Raw genomic sequence first — 13,951 nt, forward strand, 5'->3', positions numbered from 1 at the left:
AACATGAGGAACTGTATTAAAGGGTTGTGGCATTAGGAAGGTTGAGAACCACTGGTTTATTACAAACAATATATGTATAAGCTGCTTAAGGGTCTCCAGCTAGAAGAGCTTTCACCAAGCTAATGAAAATTGTGGTGCACCATTGGTGTACATGAAAGTGGCAAAATATACTGTTTAAAGGCCATCACTCCGAGCTTAACTTGGTTACCAACTAACAACTAAAGAAACTGCACCCTATAAAGTACTTTTCAAAGATGACTCCAGCAAGTGTTGTCTGAAAAAGGCTAATATTCTTTGCCAGGCATCTTCCTGTGCCTCTGCATGTTCTTTCTGCTTTCCGCCCCAGTTTACAAGGCTCCCAAGTGTCTTGTTATATGAAATACAGCACAAGGGCATATAAGGGGGCTCCAAGAAGTGTCCAGCTCCAGGATAGCAATAGAACTCCACATGACGTCCATTCTGCTGAAGGCGACTAACAGCCTCTTGGCAGAACATTGGACTTTTCCAGTTTTTGTCATCCTGTCCACATATGAAGAGGTACTTGCTTGAGGACTTTTCAACAGGGATGCGGCATGGCCAGGTCGATGGGTTACTGAGGTTATCCATTACTTCAGCAAAATTTAGTACATTCGGAACATCAGTAGGTTTGGCCTTCTCCAAATCAAAAGGATGAGGTGGAATGATGTGTCCTTTAACTTTCAAAGGGAAATATGTATTTGACCCTGTGCCAGAAATGCTGACAGCAGCTTGGATGTTTGGCCAAAATGCAGCTAAAGAAAGACCGAGATCTGCACCTTTCGATAGTCCCAGGACTCCAATTTTCATAGATTTAACCTGAAACCATAGGAAAAGGATTATCTTAATATCCATATCCATTTTTACCCATTAATTTAAATTTATCTCCTAACTTCCTTTCCTCCAGATGGTCTGCAATTATAACATTCAAAATACACAACGAATTTGGAGAACATTAAGTGGAGGGAGGGTGGCCAAATAGAAATTTTTGCAACACAGCATGGAACCAAACCCAAGGCTTCTTCAGCATCAGCTTATGATAAATTTGCATTTATGAATCTCAGTATAAACTAAAGTTTTCCATTGGAACAAGACTTCAGATTAACTGCATTGCACTACAAAACTATAAAAGGACCAAATTGTTTCTTGCTCAAAGGTCAACGCCCCATCACCCATGATCTTAGTTTGCTTCCATACCTTTTCTTGTTTCTGCAGGAACATTATTGCTTCACCAAAATAATCTAAATCAATGAACTCTGGGGCAGCTGGGAGATCTTCAAAAGCTAAAAAAGCAAGTGCCAGTGTAACAAAACCTCTGCTTGCCAAAAGGCTTGCTCTGTACTCCACCAGTCCGCTTCCAAATCCATACAAGTCAAGAACTGCTGGGAAAGGTCCAGGACCTAAAAAAGGACACAAATAAGAACAGGGCTTTACAGGAATATAAAACCACACAGGCTGACACTTTTGGAAGGAAAATTCAGGGACCAGCCCTACAATTTAAGACACCCTTTCCCAGTTCTCCAACAGTTGGTGGACTCCAAGACACCCAAATCAAACCATCTAGAGATTTAGAGCTATCCAGCACACCTGTGGAATAAATGCTGGACAGACCTGGTTTAAGACTTCTAGTGAAGCCTTGAACCTAGAAGGGAAGCAGCTCCAGGGATGGAGAGATGTGTGTTTGTCTCAGGTATTTTCAACCATCTACCTTTAGGGATGAAATTTTTTCCAGTCAATTCATTCTCTTCCCGCTTTTCCACAGCCCTCCTAAGCGGGTTCGTTTCAGAGACCTCAGCCCCGCGACCCCCGGGATTTCAGCCCATCCACCCGTGCAACTTGCAACTCACCGGGCGGGCAGAAAAGCGTGGCTCTGAGCCGGCCTTCTCGCACGGGCACCCTCTTCACGCCTTCGGCCACGAAGTGCCTCTCGCTGCGGCAGCTGCAAAGGAGCGAGCCAGTGACTCCGCGCCCGTCGTACACCTCGTAGGTGACACAGAACGGGGTGAGGACGTTCCTCTTACTCAGCCTCTTGTAGGGCGTCGTGGATTCCAGCGCCCACAGTAAGCCCATGGGCTCCACCCCGCAGTAGCTCCCACCTAGCGACGGGGAGCAGCTGAGGTCCAGTTCTCCGTTCCCTTCAGCCCGATAGTACGCGCGCGATTGGAAGAGGTGGCCGCTCTCATCCTCCAAAGACGCCGCGACGGTGACCTCCTGTAGCGGAGAGAGGCCCTCGATCTTCACCTGCAGGGGATCGTCATGCAGGCAGACGGGGGAAGGCAAGACCTGAATGCGCGCCGCCATCACAGCAAATTTGCTTAAACCAGACAAACTTCCCTTTGCTCCCGCTCAGACTTGCCGTGCTTCTTTCGCCTCCTGGACTTTGGCTCCCAGTTTATAACCCGAAGGAAGGGCGGAGAATAAAAACACGCCATGGAGACTTCCGGAAAATGTAGTCCTTAAAAATCAGAAATAATGTCATAAAGTTCTGACCAATTTGGGGGGGGGGGGCAACGAAGCGGAAGTCAACTCAACCCTGCGACCTGCCAAGGGGTTCGAAAAGTTCCCTTGCTGGAGTTTGTCCCCCTGCACAGCAGAATCCGTTTATTACATTGGTTCTCAACCTGTGGGTCGCGTCCCCTTTGGGGGTCGAACGACCTTTTCACAGGGGTCGCTAAGAACATCGGAACTCTAAACTTTAAACTCCACTTCGCGTTCCTCGAAACCTCCCGCGGATGGGCTCCGGAGTCATCGCCATCTGCGGAGAGCGTTGCGGCGGCTAAAGCTGTAGAAAACATAGGTGCGCATGCACACCTCGTACAATTACAGCTTCGGAGACTTCATAATGGTGAGAAAGTGTTCTTACTCTGACAAAGCGCTGCCTTTTCTTTCACAGCCACCTCGTTTCCATTTTTTTTTTGAGGGGGGGGAATCCTCTGCATGGATCCCCCCAACTGGAAACGAGAGGGCTGTGAAAGATGTGTGGGGTCCAGAGCCCATCCGCGGGGAGGGGGTACCCTTCGCGTTCCTCGTCTTCCCGGATGGGCTCCAGAATCATCCCCAGCCGCGCAGAGCCTCGCCGTGGCTCCACACCATTGAAAACAGGCACGTGATGTGCACACACCCTGTAACTTACAGCCTCGGAGACTTTCCGCCACGGAAAAACGCCGCTGCAAGGTACTTTTAACCTGTGATTAAAGGTGACCACAGTATGTGTGTCTGTTTGTGAGAGAGACAGACAGACAGACACACACACACACACAAACAGAGTGACAGAGATGGGAAGCGGGGAGGGAGAGAAAGACAGAGAGAGGGAGAATCAGAGAGACAGAGTGAGTGATTGAGAGTGTGAGTGAGAGACAGACAGACAGAGAGAGAGAGTGACAGAGATGGGGAAGGAGGAAGGAAGGTAGAAACAGACAGAAACACAGAGACAGAGAGAGACAGAGTGAGTGAGTGAGTGAGTGACAGACAGAGAGACAGACAGACACACACACACACACACAGAGTGACAGAGATGGGGGAGGGAGGAGAGAGACAGAGAGATACAGAGAGAGAATGACAGAGAGAGACAGAGGGGGAAGGAGGGGGAGAGAGACAAAGAGCCACACACATGGAGACAGACAGACAGACAGAGAGACAGAGAGAGAGAGAGAGAGAGAAAGAGAGAGAAAGAGAAATATATATTATCTTAATATATAGATATATCAAGAAATATTTCACAACATATATGTAGTCCAACCCCCTGCTAAAGGAGGAGACCCTGTACCATTTCAGACAAGTGGCTCTCCAGTCTCTTCTTAAAACCAGCAGAGATGATCTACAGGAATGACTTGCAACCTTCCAAACCAGTTTCCCCAATGACTTTGCTTGCCAGAAGATAGCAGGGAAAGTCACAAATGGTGAGCATGTGCCTGCAGGACGCTGCAGCCATCAAGTTGCCAAGGCCCAGTGTCAGGTCCCCATAGCTCCCTATCAAAACGCTGCCATTCTGGCGGGAGGAGGGAGCCTTGGTATTTTTATGATCTGTCACTTGCTTTGGTCCTTCTTTACTTCAATGTATCTTCCTGGGGAGGGATGAGCCTGGGACCATCAGTTTTGTCTCAGCTCTGAAGAAGATGAGAGTGCAGTGCCTGGGAACAGCTTCTTATCACTGACTCAGCTTGAAGTTCTCACAACAACCCAACACCTGGTGATTGCCCCGTGTCGGACTGAGCAGGGGAGTTGTTTTGACCAACAACTTTTAACCTAACATTCTAGTGCAGGAACTTTAGATGCTGCCTCTTTGCTATCACTGTCTCCCAATAAAAGACACTTCAAGAGTTCTGCTTTCTTGAAAGGGCCACTGAGGTTTATGATTGCAACAGTGCGGAGATGACCAGTCATAAGTTCCAATTGTTCAGCACTACACTAACTTCAAACTGAAGTAATGGTCATTAATCAAAGACTACTTACAGCATATATACAATTCGTACCTTGATTTGCAGCAAAGAAACTGCTAAACTCTCAAAATATGGTGGTATATTTTGAACTTTCCAATTAAAATGCAACATTATTTTCAGATCTCATCTGTTCAAAGGCTGACTTGGACCCTGAGTTGCCTTCTATAAAATAAATATTATTTCAAGTGGAAGCCCCAATTACTAGAAATGATAGAGGTAGTTTTTAGCAATTCTTTCTTTTGCAATCACCTCAAGGTCACTGAAGACTCCAGCTAAAATGTCTGTCTGCAGAACAATTCCATGAGTAGAATTTGAATGAGTGAAGCCAGATCTTTGCCTACAAATGGTTTGTTTTGAAATGATCACAATCTCTCTACTGCCGGATGAATATAATAATCTTTTAAAGATCCCTACGCTAATCTAAAGCTCTTACTCTTGCTTTTATACTCTTTAAAGCTTGCTTTTTATATGTATTTTTGGTTTTAATACATACATCCTATACATCATCTAGGTTTGCACTTTTTTCTCTTTTTTGTTACTGTAAATTCTGATGAGTTTTCTATGCTTTTAAATTGACTGCATCTCACCCTTCCTATACTGGCTTATGATGATAATAAAGATTGGATTTGATATTTTGGAATGACGTTGAACACAATCTAACTGAAGACAGAAGGAAACCATTTACATATTGATAGAGAAATCTGATGAGCTTCTAGCTATTATAAATTAAAAGATACCTTTAGAATTTTTCTTGCCTGCTGAGCATCTATGAGGTTGCAGAACATGATGGAACCAGAGGAGGAAGATACAACATTTCACCAGACTTCACACTACATCTTAAAGGCTTTGCCTGAACATATCCTGGGTATTGTTTCAGATGTGGACTTAAAGGATCTAGAGAGATCCAGGGTACCTTTGCGAATAAAGGGTTAATATGATATTAATAGCTAATAATAAGATAATTATTTCTTCCAGAATTGAATCATTTTATTTCTTTTTAAGAGAAATATTCCAGCTGGGAAAAAGGGGATTTCAGCAACATGCCAGGACATTTTCCCTAGGGAGTCATTAGGAAATTTCTTCTGGAATTTTCTTCTCTGCAACCTTTGCCCAAATACATTCTGTTTTTGAAGCGTGCCTCTTTATTTTTGCCAGCTCCTCTCCCTATGCTAAGTTTGGTCCCATTTGGTTACCTTTTTAAGAAAGCTGCCCTCTTATGGCCAGACATAGAACAGCTCTGAGCTACTTTATTCTCACACAACTGTTTTGCGGCTGGGTCGGAGTCAAAGAAGAGAAAAGAAAGGAAATAATTTAGCCGACTTGAAAACTCTTAAATATCTTGACAAAGGTATCACATGTTGTGAAAGGCAGAAAAGTGCTACATGCTACACGTATTAAGAGCAGTGAGAATTGTATTTGCACGATATTGGAAAAATGAGAACACCCCACCAGATGAAAACCAGGGACGTGCAGTCACTAGAGGCAAGGGAGGCAGGGTCTCACCAGTCTCCTCAGAGAAAGGAAAGGATTTTAAATAATTTTTTTTAAATAATTAAAGTCAGGGTAGTTGCTACCAGATTTCAAGTCACAGTGGCCTGGTGTCTGCTCTCAGTATTAACTAGGAGGAGGCCAGAGAACTAGGGGCCTCTTTTGCATAAGGAATTTTTCGCCTTTGAAGAGTTAAGCAAGGGTTAACAAGCGAAGAATTCCTTATGCAAATGAGGCACGTATTCTCTCGCCTCCTGTAGAGGGCATTTTTAGATGCTTTTTAGAGTTCTCTGGGAGCAACTAGCTCAGTCTGACAGAGCTCTGGCTTTTCAAGAGGGGAGGGCAGGGCAGGGCAGGGAGAAGCAGAGTTGAAATCGTCTCTGAAACAGCTGGAAAAGGTGCGTGTGTGGGGAGGGGGGAGGAATTCAAAAAGTTTGATCGAAAGGCAGCAGGGGAAGGGGAGATATGGCAGAGGAGCTGCTTTCAAGCCTTTGGAAAACATATCCAATCCAACTTCTGTGTTTGTGTTTGAGAGTGAGTGAATGAGAGAGGGATCAAAGTTCTCTGTGTGCGTGTATCTGTTTGAGAGAGGGGGGAGGGAGGGAGGGAGGGAGGGAGGAAGGAGGAGGAGGGAAAAGAAAAAGAATGGGAAAACTTATTTTGCAAGGAGGAAAAATGCTGTCGCTTTAAATCGGAACTGAGCATGCCTGGCTGTGGAATTCTGGGAATTGAAGTCCACAAGTCTAAAAAGTGCCTCACCAGGGCTAAAGCTGACCGCACGTCACTGATGAAAACATAATTCAGAAAATATTGGACAGTGCAGAGATGGATAGATTGACATTGAAAATAAAATATAAAGATACAGCGTACTATTCAACGTGGAATAGGTTTCATCTATGATTAGAGATAAGAGGTAGAAATTAGATGAAGAAAGATTGTTATATGTAAGTAAAAAAGGAACGTTGTTTATAATTATAAATATGCTAGTACAATTAATATATTCATAAATAATATAATATAATTATAAATATGGTTAGAATTATGTGTATAATCATTATTACAGTCAGTATATCTGTTATTGTTTTCCTTCTTTTGTAAAGTGAAATGCCAGGACAAGAGAATCTGTATGTAGTATCAAGGTGAGAGCGGAAATTGTTTATCGGGTATGGTAACTATATTCAGGGTAGTTGTATATGCATGTGCAATTCACTTATATGGGCCCATTGAAAGCATGATGACACCTAATACATCCTGATAGTTTGCCTCTAGTCCACAGAAACAATTTGCAAGTCAGGTTTTGTAGTCTATCAATATGAAATACTCAAACTGCAACTGATTGGAGAGAAGGATATTTCCTTTTATTACATACGATGTATGTGTGAGGTGCTGAAGGGTCTCCAGCTGCAAGAGTTTTCACCAAACTAATGAAAATTGTGGTGCCCCATTGGTGTACCTGAAAGTGGCAAAATATACTTTCTAGAGACCATCACTCCGAGTTTAACTTCGTTACCAACTGACATCTAAAGTAGGACAAGCAATTCAGCCTTTCTTACAACCAAGTACAAAACTGCACCCTATAAAGTGCTTTTCAAAGTTGACACTAGTAAGTGTTGTCTGAAAAAGGCTAATATTCTTTGCCAGGCATCTTCCTGTGCCTCTGCATGTTCTTTCCACTTTCCGCCCGAGAGCATAAGGCCCCCAAATGCCTTGCTATATGAAATACAACACAAGGGCATATAAGGGGGCTCCAAGAGGTGTCCAGCTCCAGGATAGCAATAGAACTCCACATGACATCCATTCTGCTGAAGGCGACTAACAGCCTCTTGGCAGAACATTTGACTTTTCAGGTTTTTGTCATCTTCTCCGCATATGAAGAGGTACTTGCTTGAGGACTTTTCAACAGGGATGCGGCATGGCCAGGTCGATGGGTCTTTGGGATCATCCATTATTTCAGCAAAAGTTAGTACATTTGGAACATCAGTAGGTTTGGCCCTCTCAAAATCAAAAGGATGAGGTGGAATGATGTGTCCTTTCACTTTCAAAGGGAAATATGTATTTGACCCTGTGCCAGAAATGCTGACAGCAGCTTGGATGTCTGGCCAAAATGCAGCTAAAGAAAGACCGAGATCTGCACCTTTCGATAGTCCCAGGACTCCAATTTTCATAGATTTAACCTAAAACCATAGGAAAAGGATTGTCTTAATATCCATATCCATTCTTTCCCCATTAATTTAAATTTATCTCCTAACTTCCTTTCCTCCAGATGGTCTGCAATTATAACATTCAAAATACACAACGATTTTGGAGAACATTAAGTGGCGGGAGGGTGGCCAAATAGAAATTTTTGCAACACAAGTTGGAACCAAACCCAAAACCTCTTCAGCATCAGCTTAAGATAAATTTGCATTTATGAATCTCAGTATAAACTAAAGTTTTCCATTGGAACAAGACTTCAGATTAACTGCATTGCATTACAAAACTATAAAAGAACCAAATTGTTTCTTGCTCAAAGGTCAAGGCCCCTTCACCTATGATCTTAGTTTGCTTCCATACCTTTTGTTGTTTCTGCAGGAACATTATTGCTTCACCAAAATAATCTAAGTCAATGAACTGTGGGACAGCTGGGAAATCTTCAAAACCTAAAAAAGCAAGTGCCAGTGTAACAAAACCTCTGCTTGCCAAAAGACTTGCTCTGTACTCCACCAGTCCCCCTCCAGTTCCATACAAGTCAAGAACTGCTGGGAAAGGTCCAGGACCTAAAAAAGTACACAAAAAAGAACAGGGCTTTACAGGAATATAAAACCACACAGGCTGACACTTTTGGAAGGAAAATTCAGGGACCAGCCCTACAATTTAAGACACCCTTTCCTAAGCTATAGTTCTCCAACAGTTGGTGGACTCCAAGACACCCAAATCAAACCGTCTAGAGATTTAGAGCTATCCAGCACACCTGTGGAATAAATGCTGGACAGACCTGGTTTAAGACTACTAGTGGAAACCTTGCTTCAAGATATATTGATATCAGAGAATGTCTCACCCAGTTGTGAAACAGAATTCCGAGTTTTATTGAGCTGGAATTCTTCTCTATTCAGATCTAGAATAATTCTGTATTTTAACTATTTTGATATAATGCTGCTGTTTGATAAGTTAGTTTCTGTAGAATTTTAAGGCCAGGTTTATGGTCTACAACTGTGAAATTTTAGTCTTTAATTCCGTACAATATATCTTGTATCCACAGCAAAGGGCACCTAGACTTGGAAGGGAAGAAGGCAGGCAAAAAACGGAGATTAAAAATCGAAAGCACACCTGCTACTCTTAAGACATCACCACTTTATAGAAATTTCTACAGATGCAGTTTGTTCATGTGCTCTAAGATGCATATGAGTGGAAAACTCCTGGATTTGGGAACTTAGAAGGGAAGCAGCTCCAGGGATGGAGGGTTGCGTGTTTGTCTGGACTATTTTCAATCATCTACCTTTAGGGATTAAATCGTTTCCGTTGTGCTCCCTTTTCCACAGCCCTCCTAAGCGGGTTCGTTTCAGAGACCTCAGCCCCGCGACTGCCGGGGTTTCAGCCCATCCACCCGTGCAACTTGCAACTCACCGGGCGGGCAGAAAAGCGTGCCTCTGAGCCGGCCTTCTCGAACGGGCACCCTCTTCACGCCTTCGGCCACGAAGTGCCTCTCGCTGCGGCAGCTGCAAAGGAGCGAGCCGGTGACTCCGCGCCCGTCGTACACCTCGTAGGTGACACAGAACGGGGTGAGGACGTTCCTCTTACTCAGCCTCTTGTAGGGCGTCGTGGATTCCAGCGCCCACAGTAAGCCCATGGGCTCCACCCCGCAGTAGCTCCCACCTAGCGACGGGGAGCAGCTGAGGTCCAGTTCTCCGTTCCCTTCAGCCCGATAGTACGCGCGCGATTGGAAGAGGTGGCCGCTCTCATCCTCCAAAGACGCCGCGACGGTGACCTCCTGTAGCGGAGAGAGGCCCTCGATCTTCACCTGCACGGGATCGTCATACAGGCAGGCGGGGGAAGGCAAGACCAGGATGCGCGCCGCCATCACAGCAATTTTGCTAAAGCGGGGAAAGCTTCGTTTTGCTCCCGCTCAGATCTCGGGCGTGCTTCTTTCGCCTCCTGGACTTTGGCTCCCAGTTTATAGCCCGAAGGAAAACACGCCATGGAGATTTCTGGGAAATGTAGTCCTTAAAAATAATAAATAATAACAGTCACAAAGTTCTGACAAATTGGGTGGGGGGGAACGACGCGTATTAACAGCAGTGAGAATTGTGTTTCCACAATATTGGAAAAATGAGAACATCCCACCAGATGAAAACATAATTCAAGAAATATTGTACTGTGCAGAGATGGACAGATTGACATTGAAAATAAAAGATAAAAGGAGATACAGCGTACTATTAAACGTGGAATAGGTTTTACCTGTGGTTAGAGATAAGAGGTAGAAATTAGTATATGTAAGGAAAATATGTTGTTTATAATGATAGGTATGCTGGTACAATATGATCCTAAATAAGCTAATATAATTATAAATATGATTGTAATTATGTGTATTATCATTATTACTATTAGTATATCTGTTATTTTTTTTCCTTCTTTCTTTCGTAAAATGAAATGACAATACACTGTCTTCAAAATATTTATATATGAATTAAAATTTTGACTGTAACAAAAAAAGAAAGCGAGAGAAAAGTCTTGAGATGAACTTAGATCTCTCAACCGTTCATAGTGAAAAACTAGAGAATATTCACGATGGGCTCAGCAACCTAGCACCTGCTGAGATACAAGCTCCCTTGTCTGGACCACTTTGTCTCCCTTTGTGGAAAGGGCTCTAAACCATGGTGGAAAGAGATGAACCCAAAGCTGGTCTCTGCCCTTGCAGAAGAAGCACTGTGCTGCCAGTCATTGGCAGCAAAGGAACGGGATGTTGCTTTCCTAAAAGTAAAAGGGCCTGAAACCATTACATCACTAATGACATTAGTGGCAGTAGTTTAAGGACTTTACTACCAGAGTAACCTTGAATGTCCAAATACAAAGATGCATAGCTAGAAGAGAATCTGTATTCAGGTGGGTTGTATATGCATGTTGCAATTCAATTGTATGGGCCCGCTGAAAGCACGGCAACGCCTAATGCATCCATATTGTTTACCTCTAGTCCACAGAAACAATTTGCAAGTCAGGTAATTTGCAAGTCAGGTTTTTGTAGTCTTATCAATATGAAATACTCAAACTGCAACTGATTGGAGAGGGAGAGGGAGATCCGTTTATTACATTGGTTCTCAACCTGTGGGTCGCGTCCCCTTTGGGGGTCGAACGATCTTTTCACAGGGGTCGCTAAGAACATCGGAACTCTAAACTTTAAACTCCACTTCGCGTTCCTCGAAACCTCCCGCGGATGGGCTCCGGAGTCATCGCCATCTGCGCAGAGAGTTGCCGCAGCTAAAGCTGTAGAAAACATAGGTGCGCATGCACACCTCGTACAATTACAGCTTCGGAGACTTCATAATGGTGAGAAAGTGTTCTTACTCTGACAAAGCGCTGCCTTGTCTTTCACAGCCACCTCGTTTCCATTTTTTTTTGAGGGGGGAATCCTCTGCATGGATCCCCACAATTGGAAACGAGGCGGCTGTGAAAGATTTGTGAGGTCCGGAGCCCATCCGTGCTCACGAGGTCGGGCACCGGACGGGATGCCGGCCATGATGGGAGCTGGATTGAGCGCCCTGAAGCAGCACCAGCAAGAAGAGCGCCAGAGGCAAGGGCGGCAGTGCTGCGCCCTACTCTGCCCTGCCCATCGCCCAGCAACGCGCTACCGCCGCTGCTTCCTCAGGCGGACCGGATAGGGGGCGGGTGCAGCCTCGTTTCCAATGGGGGGGGGAATCCTCTGCATTGATCCCCCCAACTGGAAACGAGACGGCTGTGAAAGATGTGTGGGGTCCAGAGCCCATCGGCGGGGAGGGGGTACCCTTCGCGTTCCTCGTCTTCCCGGATGGGCTCCAGAATCATCCCCAGCCGCGCAGAGCCTCGCCGTGGCTCCACAACCATTGAAAACAGGCACGTGGTGTGCAAACACCCTGTAACTTACAGCCTCGGAGACTTTCCGCCACGGAAAAACGCCGCTGCCAGGTACTTTTAACCTGTGATTAAAGGTGACCACAGTATGTGTGTCTGTGTGTGTGAGTGACAGACAGACAGACAGACAGACACACACACACACACACAAACAGAGTGACAGAGATGGGAAGCGGGGAGGGAGAGAAAGACAGAGAGAGGGAGAATCAGAGAGACAGAGTGAGTGATTGAGAGTGTGAGTGAGAGACAGACAGACAGAGAGAGAGAGTGACAGAGATGGGGAAGGAGGAAGGAAGGTAGAAACAGACAGAAACACAGAGACAGAGAGAGACAGAGTGAGTGAGTGAGTGAGTGAGTGAGTGAGTGAGTGAGTGACAGACAGACAGACACACACACACACACACACACAGAGTGACAGAGATGGGGAGAGAGGAGAGAGACAGAGAGATACAGAGAGAGAATGACAGAGAGAGACAGAGAGGAGAAGGAGGGGGAGAGAGACAAAGAGCCACACACATGGAGACAGACAGACAGACAGAGAGACAGAGAGACAGAAAGAGAGAGAAAGAGAAATATATATTATCTTAATATATAGATATATCAAGAAATATTTCACAATATATATGTAGTCCAACCCCCTGCTAAAGGAGGAGACCCTGTACCATTTCAGACAAGTGGCTCTCCAGTCTTTTCTCAAAACCTCCAGGGATGAAACATACAGAACTTCTGGAGGCAAACTGTTCAACTGGTTAATTGTTCTCACTATTAGAAAGTTTCTCCTTAATTCCCGGTTGCTTCTCTCCTTGACTAGTTTCCATCCATTGTTTCTTTTCCTGCCCTCTGGCGCCTTAGAAAATAAGTTGACCCCACCCTCCTCTCAAATACTGGAATACTGCTATCATGTCCCACCTAGTCCTTCTTTTTTCCTGCCAAACCAACGCAAATCCTGCAGCCCTTCTTGATATGTTTTTGTCTCCAAGCTTTTAATTATCTGAGTTGCTCTTCTTTGCACTTTTTCCAGTCTCAACATCTTTTTTGTAATGTGGCGACCAAAATTGGATACAGTATTCCAGGTGTGGCTTTACTAAGGTTTTATAAAGTGGTACTAATACTTCACATGATTTTTATTCTATGCCTCTGTTTATACAACCAAGGATTGTATTAGCATTTTTGGCTACAGACACACACTGCTGCCTCATATTTCAGTGATCGTCCACTACGACACCAAGGTCCTGCTCAAGTTATTGTTTTTGAACCAGGTTTTGCCTAATCTGAACTTGTACCTTTGGTTTTTCCTACCTAAGTTTAAAAACTTTGCTTTTCTCCAGGTTAAACTTCATTTTGTTGGATGGGCCCATTGTTCAAGCCTGTCAACATCATCTGCGAATTTGATGAGTTCCCCTTATATACCCTAATCAGTCATTTATGAAGATGTTGAAGAGTACTAGGCCTAAGACAAAACCTTGTGGTACAATCTTTTAAGTAGTCATTCAATAACATACTTTTTTTGATCCATATGTCATTTAACAGCTTATAACAGTAACTCTGAGTATTGTTCCAACAAGGCAAGAGTTTAATTACCTCCAAAATGCCAAGGATTAGATAAAGTTCCAGGTCTAATGTCTTCATATGTTTTTATTTCATTCCTCAGTTCATCAGTCCCCACAGAGACAGATGTGTGTAGGTCAAATAAAGCTAGCAGTTTATGTAGTTAAGATACATGGGAGCCATCATGTCTCCCACTGGTTTAACTGGAAGCCCATTAATCCCATTACAGGGTACGGGTGATAACCTCAACATTTCTTCCAACAACCGGTTCTCTGAACTGTTTAGAAAGTTAACAACCGGTTCTCCCGAATAGGTGCAAACTGGGTGAATCCCACCATGGGGGTACGTGTTTTTTTTTTTTTAAAAGCATGGATGTGAAG

General features: G+C 44.3%; 2 protein-coding genes across 2 annotated transcripts; both read right to left on the reverse strand.

Annotated features, from left to right (window-relative positions):
* Positions 1-170: 170 nt before the first annotated feature.
* Positions 171-2,343, reverse strand: LOC148049688 (acyl-coenzyme A thioesterase 1-like). Its single transcript, XM_087724157.1, has 3 exons — positions 1,863-2,343; positions 1,213-1,415; positions 171-834 (listed from the first exon to the last, which is right to left on the reverse strand). The coding sequence occupies exons 1-3, from the start codon at positions 2,314-2,316 to the stop codon at positions 235-237; spliced, it is 1,257 nt and encodes a 418-aa protein (XP_087580283.1). The 5' UTR covers positions 2,317-2,343; the 3' UTR covers positions 171-234.
* A 5,173-nt stretch (positions 2,344-7,516) lies between these two features.
* LOC148049689 (acyl-coenzyme A thioesterase 1-like) lies at positions 7,517-10,041 on the reverse strand. Its single transcript, XM_087724256.1, has 3 exons — positions 9,546-10,041; positions 8,496-8,698; positions 7,517-8,116 (listed from the first exon to the last, which is right to left on the reverse strand). Exons 1-3 carry the CDS (start codon positions 9,997-9,999, stop codon positions 7,517-7,519), a joined length of 1,257 nt encoding a protein of 418 aa, XP_087580382.1. The 5' UTR covers positions 10,000-10,041.
* Positions 10,042-13,951: the final 3,910 nt, after the last annotated feature.

The sequence above is a fragment of the Thamnophis sirtalis genome, unplaced genomic scaffold (assembly GCF_051295495.1).
Source record: "Thamnophis sirtalis isolate CommonGarterSnake01/CBP01778 unplaced genomic scaffold, rThaSir2_p1.2 scaffold_1, whole genome shotgun sequence".
Lineage (NCBI taxonomy): Eukaryota > Metazoa > Chordata > Lepidosauria > Squamata > Natricidae > Thamnophis > Thamnophis sirtalis.

Excerpts from the sequence above, each read along its gene's own strand:
- LOC148049688 (XM_087724157.1), bottom strand. The coding sequence starts at position 2,316 with ATGGCGGCGCGCATTCAGGTCTTGCCTTCCCCCGTCTGCCTGCATGAC. Across the intron at positions 1,416-1,862 it reads CACGCTTTTCTGCCCGCCCG|GTCCTGGACCTTTCCCAGCA; the intron begins GTGAGTTGCAAG and ends GTCCTTTTTTAG. Across the intron at positions 835-1,212 it reads TCCTGCAGAAACAAGAAAAG|GTTAAATCTATGAAAATTGG; the intron begins GTATGGAAGCAA and ends CTATGGTTTCAG.
- LOC148049689 (XM_087724256.1), bottom strand. The coding sequence starts at position 9,999 with ATGGCGGCGCGCATCCTGGTCTTGCCTTCCCCCGCCTGCCTGTATGAC. Across the intron at positions 8,699-9,545 it reads CACGCTTTTCTGCCCGCCCG|GTCCTGGACCTTTCCCAGCA; the intron begins GTGAGTTGCAAG and ends GTACTTTTTTAG. Across the intron at positions 8,117-8,495 it reads TCCTGCAGAAACAACAAAAG|GTTAAATCTATGAAAATTGG; the intron begins GTATGGAAGCAA and ends CTATGGTTTTAG.